We start from the raw sequence: 17,067 nt of genomic DNA, 5'->3' as shown, positions 1-17,067 counted from the left end.
GGAGAGCTAAAAATGTGTAAGAGAAAATGTACAGACCGAATTTCCAAATCTCAAGTTCCTGAGGGGCTGGGTCTTCAGGGTAAAATTGAAATCAGTTGCTGTCTTGTGGGCCTGCAATGCCAGCACTTGGGAGATGGAGACAGGAAGTGGGGGAGTTCAAGGTCATCCACCCTTCAGTACCTAGCAAACCTGGGCTACTCTAGAATTTTTATCATAACGGCAGCAGCAGCAGCAAACCCAAAAACACACCAACAAAGGCTTTTTCCGCTAATTAGCTCTCAACTTTAAAAAACATACGTTTATATTTTCTTTCTTTTTATTATTATTTTGTCTGTTTGGGACAGATCTCATGTAGGTTGGACACACTATGCAGCTGAGGATGACGTTGAACTTCTGACCCCTCCCGAGCACAGGTGTGCGTCGCCACACTCATAGAAACACAAACTTTTAGTATTACTTTTCCTTATCAAGAGATTTTCTTTACAATACTTAAATAATGGGTTTAAATTAAGGTTGTTTTTTTTTTCCTCTTAAAGATAATTTTGGTGATGTATGTGTGGAGTCAGAGGTCAACCTTAGGTGTCATGCCTCAGGAACCGGCCACCTTGTTTTATGAGACGGGGTCTCTCCTTGGCTCTTGGACTTGCTGATGAGCCTGGGTTAGAAGTGTGCACACCAGCTTTTCTGTGTGGCTGCTGGTGAGCGCGTGCAGAGAGGGACCCTGAGCACCTTCCTGAATGTCCTCATCCTAGAAATCAGCTTGAAATCAGCTCTCCATCTCTCAGGAACAGCTGGTAGTTTTCTGAGGATGGCTGGAGGGTGACGAGTCCTCCAAGGAGACTTGGAGGTTTACACCCAGGCTGATGAAGACCCTCTCCCATCTCACCGGTGCACAAAGCTGTCCTTAAGGAGTAGGTCACTGGCCCAATTCCAGGCACTTCATGGGAAAATGCCCAGTGCATTATGACTATCCAAGCTTCCCACTGAGGATGCAGCTAGGAGCCTTTTACAATTCCGTTTAACTATGTGTATGTGTGTGTGTGGGTTTGCGCATGTGAGTGTGGTGCCCACAGAAGCCAAAGGCACCAGATCCCCGGGAGCTGCAGTTATAGGCAGGTGGTGAGCTGCCCAACAAGGGTGCTGGGAACTGCCTGTAGATCCTCTTCGAGAGCCGTACTCACTCTTAGCTAGTGAATGAGCCATGTCTCCAGGCCCTGGTTTCTGTCCTAAAAACATTTCTTGCTATCTTTGTTAACACTGGGTAGCAGGGCCCATAGATGCTGGGATGTTCGATAACCAGGTTGCCGTCTCTAGCTCAAACCGGCAGTGATGGGAGTGTAGCCCTCAGGTGGTGGAGCTCTAGGCTCTACCTGACAGAGCTGCACTGAGCTGGGTAGAGCAAGTGATGCCCACAGTCCTTGAAGTAAAGGTAAAGCCCATCAGTGAAGATGAAACGCAGAGCTGAAGACTGGGGCGAAGCATCTCACAATGGGTCCCCTTCCAAGAGCTCTACTATTTACGACAGAAGGCAGTAAAACCTTTTATCATAAACCTCCAAATTGCACTCTCTTCTGTTCTTTGACCTTTACGAAGAGAACACAATTACACAAGGGGATTTTATTGTTCTCATTCACTCTGCTTTAGAACTTTGACCTAATGAGTAGTTTTTCACATATATGAAGCAGAAAATGACGTTACCCTTAAAAATTCTACTTGTCTGCATTCAAACTATGCGTTTGTCTTTACTTACAAAGAGTGAATCCCAAAGGGAAGAGCAGTGGAAGAGCTCATACTGGTGGCTACATATCGGTAACACCTACCACAGAAGGCTGGCAGCGCAGTCACTGCCGTCACGGGGAGTACAGATAACTGTTTCTCGGGATAGGATGGGACAGCACAAGTGAAACAGACTCTGATGCTGACGGGCCTCATTTATCAGGTACATCTTAGAACTAGGAGTGCTACACATTTCTGAGCACTGTAGATGGATGACAAAATGTCAAGTGATGCTCACACAGAGAAACAACGCGATCCATGGGCACCGTGGTGACTTTGTTTTGATCATCTTACAGTCTTTTCTTTAAAAGGGGAAAACTGAAAACGTGTGAAGCTATAGGGGTAGCCCAGCTTTCTGCCAAGGCTGCAGAGAAAACAAGCCTGCGGTGGCTCCAAGTGTATCCACCAGAAATGTATCAGCATCTGCTAGTAAAGGAAACTGGCAACAGCAGTCTCACAGGTTTCCACCTCGCTGGTGTAAGTGTGAAGACCTCCCCAGGACACAGCTTCGCTTAGACTGGGTGGTCAGCGGACAGGCCGGGCAGTCCCTGTTACCTCAGCCACTGGCTGACTGAGAGCCATGCTTCTCTAACTAAGCCATTTCAGCTTCTCACTATCTTCCAGGCCACATTCTGGTTGTCTAGGTGTGTCTCATAGCTTCTTGAAGGAATTTTTTAATTACTAGAAATAGCATGAAAGACTTCACAATAAAGTGTTTAAAATTTTTTGAAAAGAAAAAGTGACTAAAAATTTAATAGAGTATCAGAAGCCAGTCATTGGAAGCTGGCAAGTCTGACTCTCCCACAAGGACAGAGGATCCTAAAAGGGCCAAAAAGATGGCTCAGTGTGTAAAAGAGCTTGCCACCAACACTGACAGCCTGAGTTCGACCCCTGGATCCTACTGTTGAGAGGACTGGCTCATGGGAGTTCTTCTATGGTCTTCAGTCATTGGGTCACACACTTGTCCATATACATCATGGAGGTGTGTGAACAGACAAGTCTGTTTCCACAGACAACTACTCCTCATAGTTCAGTTTGGACTTAGAAGCCCAGGAGTCATCCTCACTCACTCTGGACAGCTCATCAGAAAATAAACTGATTCCATCAAATGGCCTTGATTTTTTCATCTCTTTTCTTCCCTGATCTGTATCTTCGGAGATTTTCTCAATAATGTGTTATAAAAAGGCAAAACCTTAATTAGCATTAATAATCTCCAACAGATGCTCTTAGAACCCAGAAATAAAAATAATTTCCTTCACAATATCTTTGATAATTATAGTTAAGAGTTAAATATATTTGAAAGTTATATTTGAAATTGTATCTCCCGGTTCATCTACTAGGAATGAGAGGAGTGAACAATGGAGGGAGGGAGAGAGAAAAGAAGGGAGGGAGGGAGGAAGGAGGGAGGGAGGAAGGAGGGAGGGAAGAAGGAGGCCACCAAACCAAATTTACCAGTGTGTTTGGATGAGCACAACCCTCATTTGAGACAATGCTGGCTTACACCTGGACTGTCTCACCAAGGCCCATGTGGTCAGCAGAGGCCTGGTCCTCAGGGAGGCATTACTGGGAATGAGCTGAACCTTTAAGAGGCAGGCGCTATGAGAGGTTTTAGAAGCCAGGGTGTGTCCTTAAAAGAGACTGTGGGATCTCCTCACTTCCCTTCTCACTCTGGAGCACCGTGAGGCGCATCTTCATGCCACACATGCTGCCACAGGCCTAAGTGCAGCTGTGCCCATCAGTCATGCGTCAGAACCTTAAACTGAGAGCGAAATTCCTTTATTCCTTATAAGTACACTATGTCAAGTTTTCGTTATGGCTATGGGCAGCTGACTAATACCAAGGATAAGATACACAAAAGCAAAGAAAAATGGTGGCAGTCAAGTAGGACTTGAGCAAAGTCTCAAGAAAATTAGGTTTCAAAGAAAAATTACATCGAGAAGGAAACAATCCTCCCTCAAATGCTTTTAGTTGTTGTTCAGAGCTTGTCCTCAGAAGTACTTCAGTATTTTAGAGCGTGGACCACAAAATGTGGCCCGTGAGCAAACAGGACACACCTTATCTCTTCGATGGGTAACTTCTATGGGAATTCAACCTGCTTCTATCCCCACCTGTTTCTTCTGGTAGTTTCACCCCCTGCCCCCATAATAGGGGAGTAGAGATGAAGACCTTGTGTACTACAGAGCTAGAATGTCTAAAATCTGGCCCTGAAGACAAAATTCTAGACACAGACTCAGGTGTCCACCCCCTGTCCTCAAAGGTTTCCAGCTAAGACCCAGTGTCACTTAATTCTTCAGAAGCCACTAAGTATTGATATTCTCATGTGAAAAATAAGAAAATGGTATCATTAACTATTGATTTATTAAATAATGTTTATTTTAAATGTTTATTCACTTAATATTAAAATTATATAATCTTTTATATTAAATAGTAAGACTACCTTTATATACTGATGTATCTGTACTGCTTATGATTCAAACAGGATAAATGGAAAACAGTAAGCAACAATACTAGGATCCCAAGAAAAATGATGCATATCTTACTCTTCTGTATGCTAAGTGGCTTCTCAGAGTTGTTCATGAAGATGTATTTTTATGAGTATGAGTATTGTGCCTGCAGTTGTGTGCGTGCACCAGGAGTGTGTCTGGGGCCTGGGGAGCTCAGAAGAGGCCATCCGATGTCTTGGAACTGGGTTTACAGATGACTGTGAGCTACCATGTGCGTGACGGAACTGACGCATGGTCCTCCGCAAGAGCAGCAAGTGCTCTTGACTGCTGAGCTACCTCTCCAGCCTGCCAAATGGCCTCTTACATTTGCATTCATGGCGAGTTACAAAAGACAAGGCTTATAATGGTCCTCTGCATAGCAAGCCTCTGTGGGGGAACACTCGGAGAATGGCCCTCATGACTGCGTGTACAGACCACTGTGCAGAGGAGCAGCAGCCTTTCATTCTGAGACACCACCAGGTATATTTGTATATATTTGTATCTTGTTTAATTTATCCCCACGGTTTTCTTCTTGCATATTAAAGGAGCCATTGCTTTCACAGGAGACCATATTTTGAGTACACTATCTGAAGTGCATGTCACAAAGTGTGAAATACTCAGAACGTGCCTGGTCCCCGGCCTTCCAGCTAAGGGATATTCACCTTGTACTAAAGCCTGCGTGACATAGAGACGCACACACAGACACAGCAGTGACAGGGAGACTGTCCAAATGCAGTCTGTCCATGTAAGACCAAGGTCTGCATGTGCAGATCCCCTTCTTAAACTGTTTCCACAAGCTCAGGGTATTTCTTAAAATGACTCTGGTGATAATATAATAGATATTAACACATAATTTAATATATCATATATGTTATACATATATATGTACAACACATATTTACTATAATTCATTAAAAGTTTATTTTAAATTCTTAAATTTTTCTTGTTTGTTTTTATTTTTAAAAATTTGAACTTAAAGCACTGGAGAGATGGCTCAGTGGTTAAGAGCACTGCCTGCTCTTCTAAAGGACCCAGGTTCAATTCCCAGCACCCACATGGCAGCTCACAACTGTTTGAACTCCAAGACCTGACACTCCCACACCAACGGACATAAATTAAAAAAAAATTTTTTTGAACTTAATTAAATTTTGTTAAGAATTAAATCATGGTTGAATGCTTGATACCACATTTTCAGTATTTTCCAGAGTTCATCAATGTTTTGATTTTTGCCAACAATGAGAAAATTGCTTCAAGTAATATGTGTAGAATATGTATAGAACCATTTCAAAAACTACTGGAAGTTCTGTCCTAACTCCAAACTAAGTCCACTTAGTGACTTAAAATGTTTCCTAAGCCAGCAACGCAAACAGCAATTTTTAAAAATCAAACACTCTAATGCAGTACAATCCAAAGATGCACTAATTTGATCTTTAAGTGCTGAGAATCAGCAGATTCTCTGTAAGAACAACCAACATCTTTGTTTTCTCTAATTAAACCATTGTGTCTCGATCTGTATGCACAGTGATAACAAGGTACTCATGACACGAGTCTTTAATCTGAGTCAAGGAGCCTCACACATTTGTTGGTGCTGTGTGCTGTGGTATGTGTCAGGCCAAGTGTGCATGATGTGTGTTGGGAGTCAAGGCTGCAGTGGAGTCAACTGTCGACACAGGCAAGTGGCACCAGGGACAACTGGACTCCATCATGCACCTGGTTTTGAATTAGGTTTCGGGTGTTCTTCACCCAGTGACCTTCCACTGTGGTCATGCTTTCAGTCTTTCTCCATTCAGTGACATCTAAGATGACGTCAGATGACCTGGACTCAGGTGCATAGAGCGGGTCTGAAAGTGCCTCTACTGAGTACATGGGAAAGGGTGTGCGAGAGAGGGGCAGGCACAATGTTGCATGGGTGGTACCTGTGGAGGCTGAGAGAGAGCATGTGACCCGTGGAACTGGAGTGACAGAGGGTTGCAAGCTGCCACACGGGTGCTGGGAACTAAACCCGGGTCCTCTGAAGAACAGCCAGCAGGTCCTCATAACCGCTGAGCCATCTCTGCAGCCTCCTGACTCTTCTTCAGTAGCTGTTCTTCCCCCCATCACATCGCAGGGAGGCGGAGGCTCTGCCAAGCCTTCCCGGCCACCCCAGCACTCCCACAGCCCCACATTAACACCAGCAGCTCTATTATGCTTTCTTCATATTACTTTCAATGAGCCACGTTCCTAGCATGACAAAGCTGATCACCTCTCTGTGTCATGTCCATCAGGGAGCACACCTGTCCTGCTGCATCCTAGCACAGGTTAGGTGACTCCACTTGGAAAGCACATGCTACATCACCTTACCAAAAACTGGATCAGGGTATTTTAAATGTCATAGCTTTTAGTATTTACATATACATAATGGGGTATCTTGGGTACAGGATCCAAATCTAAACACAAGATTTTTTTCAGTTTCACATATACCTTTTTATACATAGCATAATGATAATTTTTATAAAAGTTTTAGTAACTTAAAATATGAAATGAAGTTTCGAAGTGTGGGGTTTTCCCACTGTGTCATCATGATGGTGCCCAGAGTTGTCCTAATTTGGATCATTTTAGACCTCAGGTCTCCCAAGTAGGAGCACTTAGCATGCACTGTAGTTAAAGGGTCTGTGAAACCCTTGATTAGTTACAAGCCTGGCTTGTCAGACTTTAACTCAGAGCTGTTACTTCATAACAGAAGCAGCACAGTGCCAGGGCAGTGAGGTCTGATGTCGTCCGACCATTAAAAATAGATGACCTTTTTTGTTACTGATGATGAAATGGAATTACGTAATATTCCCACACTTCTCTGTAGAGTATGATTTTTAACTAAAGCACATGACAATAAAGATTTATCCAAAAATGGTAGTGTATGATCAACTTTAGAAATAAATCAAAGTAAAATCTTACTGTGAGATCCATCAAAAAATAAGATCATGTATCCGTTGCCACTTATATCTAGCATGTATTTAATGATTTAATTTCAGAATAAGGTGGAGTTAGTACCCTTTATGGCATGGCACAAGGACCGGATAACACATCAAGTAAGGGTTGCCACAGCACAACTCCTCAGTGTACTGCAGATAAAATCAAGAACAAGAGACAATTTCACATTGGCTTATCAAGTAATTTTAAAGAAAATATTGTCAATTAAAGTTAAGTCCAAACAAAAATATCCAAGTCCCTATCTTGGAGCGGAAACAATTACAGTTAAAACCAGACTCAAGAGAACTATTCTGGAAGTTAATGGGAACGAAAACAAACAAATCACAAAGGCAGGCCACTTCTGGATGCTTCCTTTACTCTCTTGGTTGAATTTTTACATTTATTTTTTCCTTCATAAAAGATTACTTTGGTTTTCTTATAGTAACACACACACACACGCATATGCACACAGAAAGAAAATGTGTCACTCCAATGTTAAAAAGAATTATTTGGCAGGAAGACAATTAGAAATATTTTCACATTCCGAGTTCTAACTTAGTTAATGGATCAGTGAACATAAAAACATTTGTAGATTGTAAAAATGAAGCATAGTATAAGTTGCTTCTTGTATCTCACAATCTTCATGCATGTATTTTAGTAATGTTTAGGATGTTTAAAATGAGGCTCAAACCCAGAGAACCCACTAACCTGAGCTTACAGGGGCCACAGAGACTGCGCTGCCCACAGGGAGCCTGCACTGACCCAGGCCCTCTGCTCATATGTTACAGCTGCACAGCTTGGCCTTCTTGTGGGGCTCCTAAGAGTGGGAGCAGGGCTGTCCCTGACTCTGCTGCTGCCCTTGGACCCTTGTCTAGCCGTGACAGGAGAGGAGGTTCCTAGTCTTACTGCAGCTTGCTGTGCCATGGCTAGTGGGTGTTCATGGGAGCCCTGCCATCTTCTGAAGAGATACAGAGGAGGCACAGTGAAGGGACTGAGAGGAGGGACGGAAGGAAAACTGCAGTTGGGGGAGATAAAAAACGAGGCTCAGAGATTTACTCATTATCTGAATAGTAATAAAATTTCATCATGGGTTCTATTATTTAAATTAATTTTTACAATACCCCATCAGAAATTATTGCAGAAAACAAAACACTGAATTAAGCATAACGTATTTTGGGTATTTCTTAAATAATACGCACTGACCATGTTTGTAACTACAAAGCAAGTTGACTCCACTCTGATTACTGCTTCTCCCAGAGAAACAGCTCCCCAGGCTGGCACATGTGGCCGAGCTTACCCTCTCAACACAGTGCCAGCCATTGCTGGAGTAAAATGAAGAGAAGTCATCCAGGGCCACACAGCAACAAAACCTATCTGCTGTAGATATGAGTGCATCTAGTTCTCAGGATTAGCAGGGGAATAAGAGATTCATTAGGAGAATTCAGTGGGTATGATCACAGAAAACCATACACTGTTATGATACTGTGGCTGGTAAGATTATGTCAAATATTAAGCAGAAATATATTTATGAGAATAAAGGCAGGAGTTTACTGAATGCCAAGAATGGCAAAATTGGGGCTTTTATGCTAATGACTATCAATCCTGACTAATCAATACCGACTCTTTGTAGCAGATCCCGGGTTTCTTAGCACATATCACAGAGAGCCAACACCAGTCTCTGAAGGCTGCCATAAACATGGAGACCTACTTACCCCACCTGCTCTCAGTGACACTGTACAAGGGCTCAACAGTGAAATCTTGCCAGCTACCTAATACACATAACCGCTAGAGACAAGCAAAGAATGGCTTTCAAATACATGTAAAACTATGAAAATTAATAAAAAGGAAAATGGAAAACAGTATTAGAGCGTATAATGTTGTGACTTAAGCATAGAAAATTCAATGCCATTGCCATCAGTAGTCTAGAATGGTTTTAATCCTAATGATTAAAGAGCCATCCTCTTGCAGGGTAAGTCATCACTGCAGATAACACGGAACTAAAGCAACGGTTCCTCAAACGCAGAACAGTCAAAACTAGAGATCATTATGGTCTGATTCAATTACAGGGTTAATTCAAGGCTACCATGGAAAACAGTCGGACCCCGTCTCAAAATGAAATGTACAAAGAGGGTTTGGGATTGAACTCAGTGGGTAGAGCACTTCCTAGCTTCAATTCCCAGTCTGTGGTGGGAGGAGGAGGACTCAGCATATTAGAGATAATTCACAAAGTATTCGAGGAGTTTTAATGATATATATTACTTAGTATTACTTATTATATTACTTATTAGTTAAAGCCACAGATGGCTCAATAGGAAACAAAAACTCCAAGAGTAGCTACTATAGAGAATTTGATGAAATGTTTGATATATATAACTTAAAGTCTCAGAAAAAATTTACAAATTTTCTCAAAATCTAAGCATGAGACCTTTTATGTTTTTATGGTTTTAACATGGTTTACTCTAGCTTGATTGTTTGTTAAGGCTTACAAATCTCTACAGTGACTCGGTACATCTTTACACAAAGTAAGACAGAAGTACAGTGGTGTGGCTTAGTCACAGCCATTTTAAGTCCCAGAAGACAGTATGCACACTGACATTTTAAAGTAAATGCAATTACTGAACAATATTCAAAAACTGTACTGCAGATGAAGACAGTGCTGTTTTGCTGTACTTCTACATCATATAACCTCCCCACAGTGCCCAATCAACACTCTCAGCACAGTGTCAAGGCGAGGCCTCAGTCAAAAGCCAGAGCACTAATGAAGGCGGCAGGTAAGGGCTGTGGCAGCCAGGCGTGGCAAGGAGCCCTCCTCCAGGGTGCCAGGGTGGTGGTCTGCTTCCAGCAAGTAACAGCTGCACAGCTCGCTGCGGCCTCATGCCCACCTAACCGCACCTGAGACGGGCACAGAGTCTGCAATGGTCTCAGGGTGCAGTGCATTCCATGTTAAAGGGCGCTCTCAGCTCCCAAAAAGTAAATCCACAGTCTGGGGGCTGGAGAGCTGCCTCAGGGGTTAGGAGCTCTTGCTGCTCTCACAGACTTCCCAGCACACATGGCTGCACACAACCAGTCGTAACTTGTTCCCAGGGGATTACACATAAATATTTTTGAAAAATCTTAAAAATGAAAATAAAACCATAATCTGCGAAACAAGAAGACAAGGAGGCCACGATGCACAATCAGAGCAAGCTTTCTAAAACTCTCCTTGAGAGAACCATTGGAAATCTTTTACCCTTGGCCAGCTTCACAGCTAAGAATTACTGTTACAGCTGGGTGTGGTGGCACACCCCTCTAATCCAGCATTCAGGAGGCAGAAGCAGGTCGATCTCTGAGTTTGAGGCTAACCTAGTCTACATAGCGAGTTCCCAGACAGCCAGGGTTACAGAGAAACCGTGTTTCAAACAAACAAGAACAAGAACAAGATGATGTCACACTAACAAGGAGAGAATTATGCTTATAGAATTATGCTCTCCCTGGGTTTGGAAAATGATAGCAACACATGAAGCCACTTCCTGACTTCAGTGCAGGCCATGTCAGGCTATTCATGATTGAATAAAGCTATTTCTAATTAAGGGGTTACATCACTTTCTAATTAGTACTTACCTCTAGTAAGGGATGGAGCAAGCATTTCTGTAACGTTATCAAAGAATGCTTTTACGTAAAATACAAAGAACAACAGGCAAGCTTTATGAAAGGAATCCACTGTCGTATTACAGAAGTATGTCAGCTTTCTAGGACTGTACTCAGAAAGTGAAAGCGCTTTTAAGAATCCCGCTGACCTGTGTATGCAGTTTTTGCTCTCGAGATACATCATGCCAGCAGCAACGTCCAAGGAAAACCTCACCAACTGCTTGAGCTTCAGCTCGTCCTTCCTCTTCCTCAGAAAGGACAGGAAATCGCCTCCTAGAGGAGTGGACGAAGAGAAAAGAGGTTAAATGTGGTGGGAGTCATGCGTCACATTTCTAGTCCATGAGGAGCCCGGGCAAAACAGAGAGCCCTGTAGGCTCTACTGTGCTCGCGTCCCAGGCTCCTGCGTGCAGAACAGAAGCAGCACGGAAACAGTACATCCCAGGGAAGCAGGTGCCGTCGAGTATGTAAACTGTCTCAAGCCATGAGCTGCCAAACACATCTCTTCGGAACTGTGTGTGCTCATTTATTTTATTGACATTTGCTAAGAAACTTTATTTTCTCTAATAGCAAATAACAGTCATCTCTACACCCTCCAATGAGGTCTTAGAAAATCCTTTTTAACTGTCATAGTACAAGACATACTACAATATAAAAAGTAATTTAAAACTTAGGCTCATTTTATGAAGTTAGAAAAAAGTTAAATTGATTTTAACGAGATAGTTCCCTTATCTCAATATATCTCAAATCTTGAAATATTATAGTTTATATGCAATTTTCATTTTAAATATTTAATTGACATTTAGATTTAATAAAACTTAGCACTGAAAAGTAGATCCACATGCTTAAGTTATCCCAAATATTCTTAAAAGTTCTTGACAACTAAGTCAAGCATAAAATTTTAAGCGTAAATCAATTAAAATTAAAGTTCAGCACTTTACTGAACTGACTACATTTCAAGAGGCATGCGTGGCTGGTGCCGAGCAGACTGCTCAGCGCAGTTGCAGTTTGCATTTGGTGTCTGTGCTGGAGCTCTAACCAGGCTTCCTATGGCTGGGCTGCATGCTAGCCCAGGCCACCAGGCCAGAGCTGCTGCGGTGGCACTTGCTGCAGCAGAGTCAGGTTACTCTTCCTCCTCTTTTCCTCCCTCCCCATGTAGCAGCCCAGCTCTCCACAGACAGACCCAGGGCCCAGCACATGCCAGGCCAGGCCCACTCGCATGCTGCCAGCCATGTTTCCCTCTGCAGACTGTTTATAGTTTATGGTATTAAGCAGATGGTGACGTGTGCTTGAACTCATGACCCGAAGAGCAGCCGTTCACTTTCTATCAGGCCTCTGTAATAAAGCACAGAAGGCTATGTCTGGTCGCCACTCCTGAACCTTTCACACTCTGCTGAAGATTGAGGTTCCCTTAAGTAGGAAAACTCCACAAGAGAAGAGCGAATAGCTTCTTCTTAACAACTAGAAAATAAACACCCACCTAAATCTACTTAAAATTTCCCCTTTCTTACCTCTTAGGCACAATTAATGGTTAAACATGTTTTGTGGACCACTTAGAAAATCTAATAGGCCTTTTACCTTTAAGAAATAAACTTAAAAAGCAGACAATTCAGCTCTCCTGTTCATTCTGAAGATCTATTTTCATAATTTTAAGTATAAATACATGTGTGTGTCTGTGCACACGTGCATGCGCCCACAGGTTTTACAGATATCAAAATAAAGTGCAGGGTTTGGTGAGGCAGTGAGCTTTGTATCAGCAGTGGAGAGGAACCCCACTGAACCCCATTTCCTCACTCTCTTAGGAGCTGGGCACCAGCTGAGCTATTCTGGAGGCCTGAGAACTGGGGAAACTACAAGACAGGAGTCCTAAGTTAGTCTGCAGCAGTGTGTGAGCAAGAGACACTCCTAGGAGGAAGCTGAGTGCTGTGGGAGGGGCAGACTTAACAAGCTGCAGAGTACAGGCTACAGCAGGCTCTACTCAGACCATGAAGGGAAAGCTGGCTTGGCTAAGAGTGGATCTCATGCCCTGAGAATAATCTTAGAGTTGGACAGCCCTGAGGCTTGGGCTAGCGAATGGACCAACTCTGGAGCCACCTATCTGCCACCTACTGCTGCAGAGCCCCAAACTCTCCAGCTCAGATTGTCTCCCCTACAACCACAGCTGCAGCCCTTCAGCAGGGGACTCCATCCTGAGGAGACCTTGAGATGACAGACCTAAGTGCTGTGGCTGCTTCTTTCACTCCCACACACTTGGAGACACCTTCAGCTCAAATTTACCACAGACAACACAAGCTGGCCATGCTATTGATCCAGAGCTATGGAAGAGACATGATGCCAAGAGAAAGCTTTGAAAATTACTAGCAAAACAGATCCAAGACCTGAAAGAGGATGCAAATAAGCAGATTAGCCCAATCTTGGGCATGGTGAGAAACATTGGCAACATGGAGAAAAATGTTAGAAAAACATGGATTAAAAAAACAGTAAAAATGATAAAGTCAGTAGCATGAAAGAATAATTCAATCACGCAAATCCAGATTTTTCAGGAAAAACTGAAATGAAAACTCAATGAACAGTATTATAAATAGGCTTGACTAATTAGAAGAAATATTGGAAATAGACAACAAGGTCAAGGACATTCTGTACTTAGACGTCAGCAGTGGGAAGGGAAAACCAAACATTTCAACAGCACCCAAGATGGTGTTCTTGCCATGTGGTCAACAGGACAACCTCCAACAATCCAGTAGCGAACGAAAGTACTTGAGATAAAAGCTAAAGGTATAGAGAACCTTTACAGTGAAAAATTCCCCAAATTTAGAGAAATAAATGACACCCCTGTAAACAAGGAAATATTTATAAGGGCATTCAGACAGAACCCTAGGTAGGCTTGATCAGAAAATACCCTCACTATGACATGTTATAGTCGCAATGTCAACATTCCAAAGAACCAAGTAGAAACTCTAAAGGGGAAACACCAACATACAAAGAAAAACACACCAAATAACATCGCATCTCTCATCAGCACTCTGAAAACCCAGAAGAACATAACACAATGTATCCAAGCCCTAAAGGTAACAGAGGGATAAATACCACAAAGACTTTTTGGAAAGTTCGCCTACTGATGTAAAAGCTTCCAAACACACATCTATATACACACATGAAAGAAGTTAAAATGCAGTTATCATTTAACTGGACAACAAAGTACATACTAGACACCAGAGGCTTACAAATAAACAGGACATGTCTGTAGGCCACGAAAGCAGAACGGTGACCATGAGAGAGGAGATGCGATCTTACGGGATGGGAGGGAGACAGGGGGGAAAGTAACGCTGTACCTGGGACAGAGGAGACGCACGTATTTAAGAGGTAGAGATGGAACCAACAAGAGAGAGACGAGAAGGACCGAAGAGGGCCGGTCTAAATAAAACGATGAGTATACAGAAAAATCCACTTTATATGTTAACTAAAGAAAGCCAAGAGAAGAAAGAATCCCAAAGTAAGTGATAAATGCCCCATGGAGTGGAGCATGGCACTGAAGTTAGGATGAGCAGGGAGTAATTCAGCCTCGGGACAGTAAAATTCTTCTAGTACACACTACGAACGAGTACTAGTGAGTAAGGAGCTGGGCACGCCACAGTGGTAGTGTTTACTGTGACGGAAGTTCAGTGCGTACAGCTGCTTCCTCTCAACTTAATTACTATCATTTCCATTGAGTGTCACGTTCCAAAAACCTCTAAGACGCTGGGATACATATAATATCCATGCATATATTACATGTAGTATCCAATATGATACATATGTGTGCACATGGCATAGAGTACTATATGTTGCAGTGAATAGCTTATGTTCAAAGCGGATAAAGGAACATAAGTAACTTCCCTTCTGCAAGTCAGCCAGAAGAGGACCGCACATGAAAGCAAGATAGTATTATACAGTGATAATGGTTTATAAGACAATATTTAATGCCTTCTCAATAGCAACTGCTGTTTTACTATAGAGATACCGTGGCATGTTAAAGTGTATGGACATATATCACACTGCCTAGGCCTCATTAACCCACACAGCCTCGAGTTCTTCCTATAATTTCCCCAAACTTCTACAAAGGAGCCTCTAATGCCATCTCTTAATAGAAAGGTACCCACAGCACCAAGCACGCCCTCGGATACCGAGCACAGTCACTGTGACTGCAGTTACTTCATAAGGGAGCCATGGCTGCTGCTGTTGCATCACTGGCTTTCCCTCAGGCACTGCCATTTCCTGTCATGGCCTGGGCCACGACCCTGCTTTAGATAGAACTGACCCCATTTTCAGCCAGGAGGCTAGTCTTAGATTGCTGTAATCCAGCCAATGATGTCCGTGCATCTGCCCAAGTGACTAATTCAGAGACTGGCACATGAGTTCATCCAGGCCACCGAGAATGCAGAATGTGATTGAGAGAAGACATAACTATTTTTTTGTTTTGTTTTATCTCTAGAGAAGTATCAGAAAAAAGTTTTGATAAATACAGTAGCACATAAACAAAAAAATCTTAGGAGGAAACATTTGGCATCTGAAAAGTGTCATAGGAGCCAGTTATATTGGCACACACATGTGATTCTAGCATTCAGGAGACAAAGGATGAAAATCACAAGTTTGAAGCCAACTTGAGACACACAGTGAAAGCCTGTCAAGGGAAGGAAAGAAAAGAAAGGGAAAAGGGAAGGAAAAGAAATAAAAAGGAACAGAAAGGAAAGGAAAGGGGAAAAAGTAAGGGTAGTGAAGCGAGGAGGGGGAAGGGGAAGGAGGAAGAGAAAAGGAGAAAGGAGAAAGGAAAAAGGAAAGAAGCCAAACAAATAAAGGACCACCCACCCGATCACCACACAAGCAGCCACAATGCAGACTGCAGTGGAGAAAGAGACTGCCTGACCAACTGGAGCCCCTGGATTGCATGCTGCCCGAGGAAAGAATGCCTCTGCCCCACAGCACATAGATTTTGTAAAAATAGAGTTTTGCATGTATTTTCTGTACTATTAACTTAAAGGTGTCTAATGGGTACAATGACAGTATAAAAAGGGCAATTTTCTTGATTAACCAAAGACTTTCAGTGCTTTGGACAAGCAGAACGCACAATTGAGAGGTGGTCAAACTTACCAACTGTATACAGAGCATGAAGCCAGCATTTTCAGCAGTATTCTCAAATATTTCCAAAACTCCATGTCACAAAACATGGATTTACTGTTTTTCTGTTGTTGATGGAGCACTAAGAAACGGATCGTATTTAACCTAAACTCAGATCGTGTCAACAGGAATAACGTATCAATTTGTAACTGAATAAAAAGGATCATCAAGGCAATACCACTAACAACTTGTCAGTGAATCAGAGAGAAATCTACATTTTATCTGCAAATAACTTCCAAGGCTATTAAGAGGTACCTGCTGCTAGTAATATAGAAAATGCACAGTTCAGCATCCTTGAGGCTACATGGGAGCGGTGAGCACACAGCAGCATGTGGGCGTGGCTCAGGAAATGGCTGGTACAGAACGGGCTTAGCTGGAATGTGTGCTGACTGCTGAGTGCAGTGATCACAGGTTACGCTATGAGCAGTTCACAGAAGTGAATTAAAACATCACATCTGCTCTAGCCGATGGACAGGACAGTCTCCACTGGTGAGTAGAGAGTGGGGACTGACGGTCACATGAACTCTGGTGCCCCATTTTGACCACGTCCCCTGGATGGGGAGACCTGGTGGCACTCAGAAGAAGGATAGCAGGCTACAAAGAAGAGACTTGATACCCTGTGAGCATATACAGGGGGAGGAGGTCTCCCTCAGTCACAGTCATAGGGGAGAGGAGTAGGGGGAAAATGGGAGGGAGGGAGGAATGGGAGGATACAAGGGATGGGATAACCAGTGAGATGTAATATGAATAAATTAATAAAATATTTTTAAAAACCATCACATCTGCAAAGGCTTAATACAAAAAGAGGTCATGTGTGCAAAAGCAAGATTAAAAACAGAAAACCAAGGGATGGGTTCATGAATCTAGCAGATTTCCTGGTTGCATTTTCTTCTTTGAAAGGGTTTGCTGAGCAGCTTGTTAGAGACAACAGAAGGCAGCTCTGAAATGCAGACCCAGGTGTGTGGGCTTCCCCAGTTGGCTGTCCTCTCAGATGCTGCTGCTGCTAATGGGCTGCAGGCTGCTTTATTAGGGCAGAACCCTTTCATTCTCTCTTTGCAGAGGAGCTCTGAGGAAACACTGTGAC

The 17,067-nt window shown here is 43.0% G+C and overlaps 1 protein-coding gene across 10 annotated transcripts in view; it reads right to left on the bottom strand.

Annotated features, from left to right (window-relative positions):
* FER (FER tyrosine kinase) overlaps positions 1 to 17,067 on the bottom strand; it is a 298,017-nt gene that overhangs the window by 54,010 nt on the left and 226,940 nt on the right. For all 10 annotated transcript variants that reach the window (XM_084778109.1, XM_084778105.1, XM_084778108.1 and 7 more), the window contains one exon: positions 10,982 to 11,105. In XM_084778109.1, the coding sequence (XP_084634235.1) occupies positions 10,982 to 11,105 (124 nt within the window). The remainder of the gene's footprint in view (positions 1 to 10,981; positions 11,106 to 17,067) is intronic.

Source organism: Acomys minous (genome assembly GCF_964271855.1).
Source record: "Acomys minous genome assembly, chromosome: 4".
Lineage (NCBI taxonomy): Eukaryota > Metazoa > Chordata > Mammalia > Rodentia > Muridae > Acomys > Acomys minous.
Note: the sequence above shows the minus strand (reverse complement) of the source record. Positions and strands in the feature narration are given on the sequence as shown.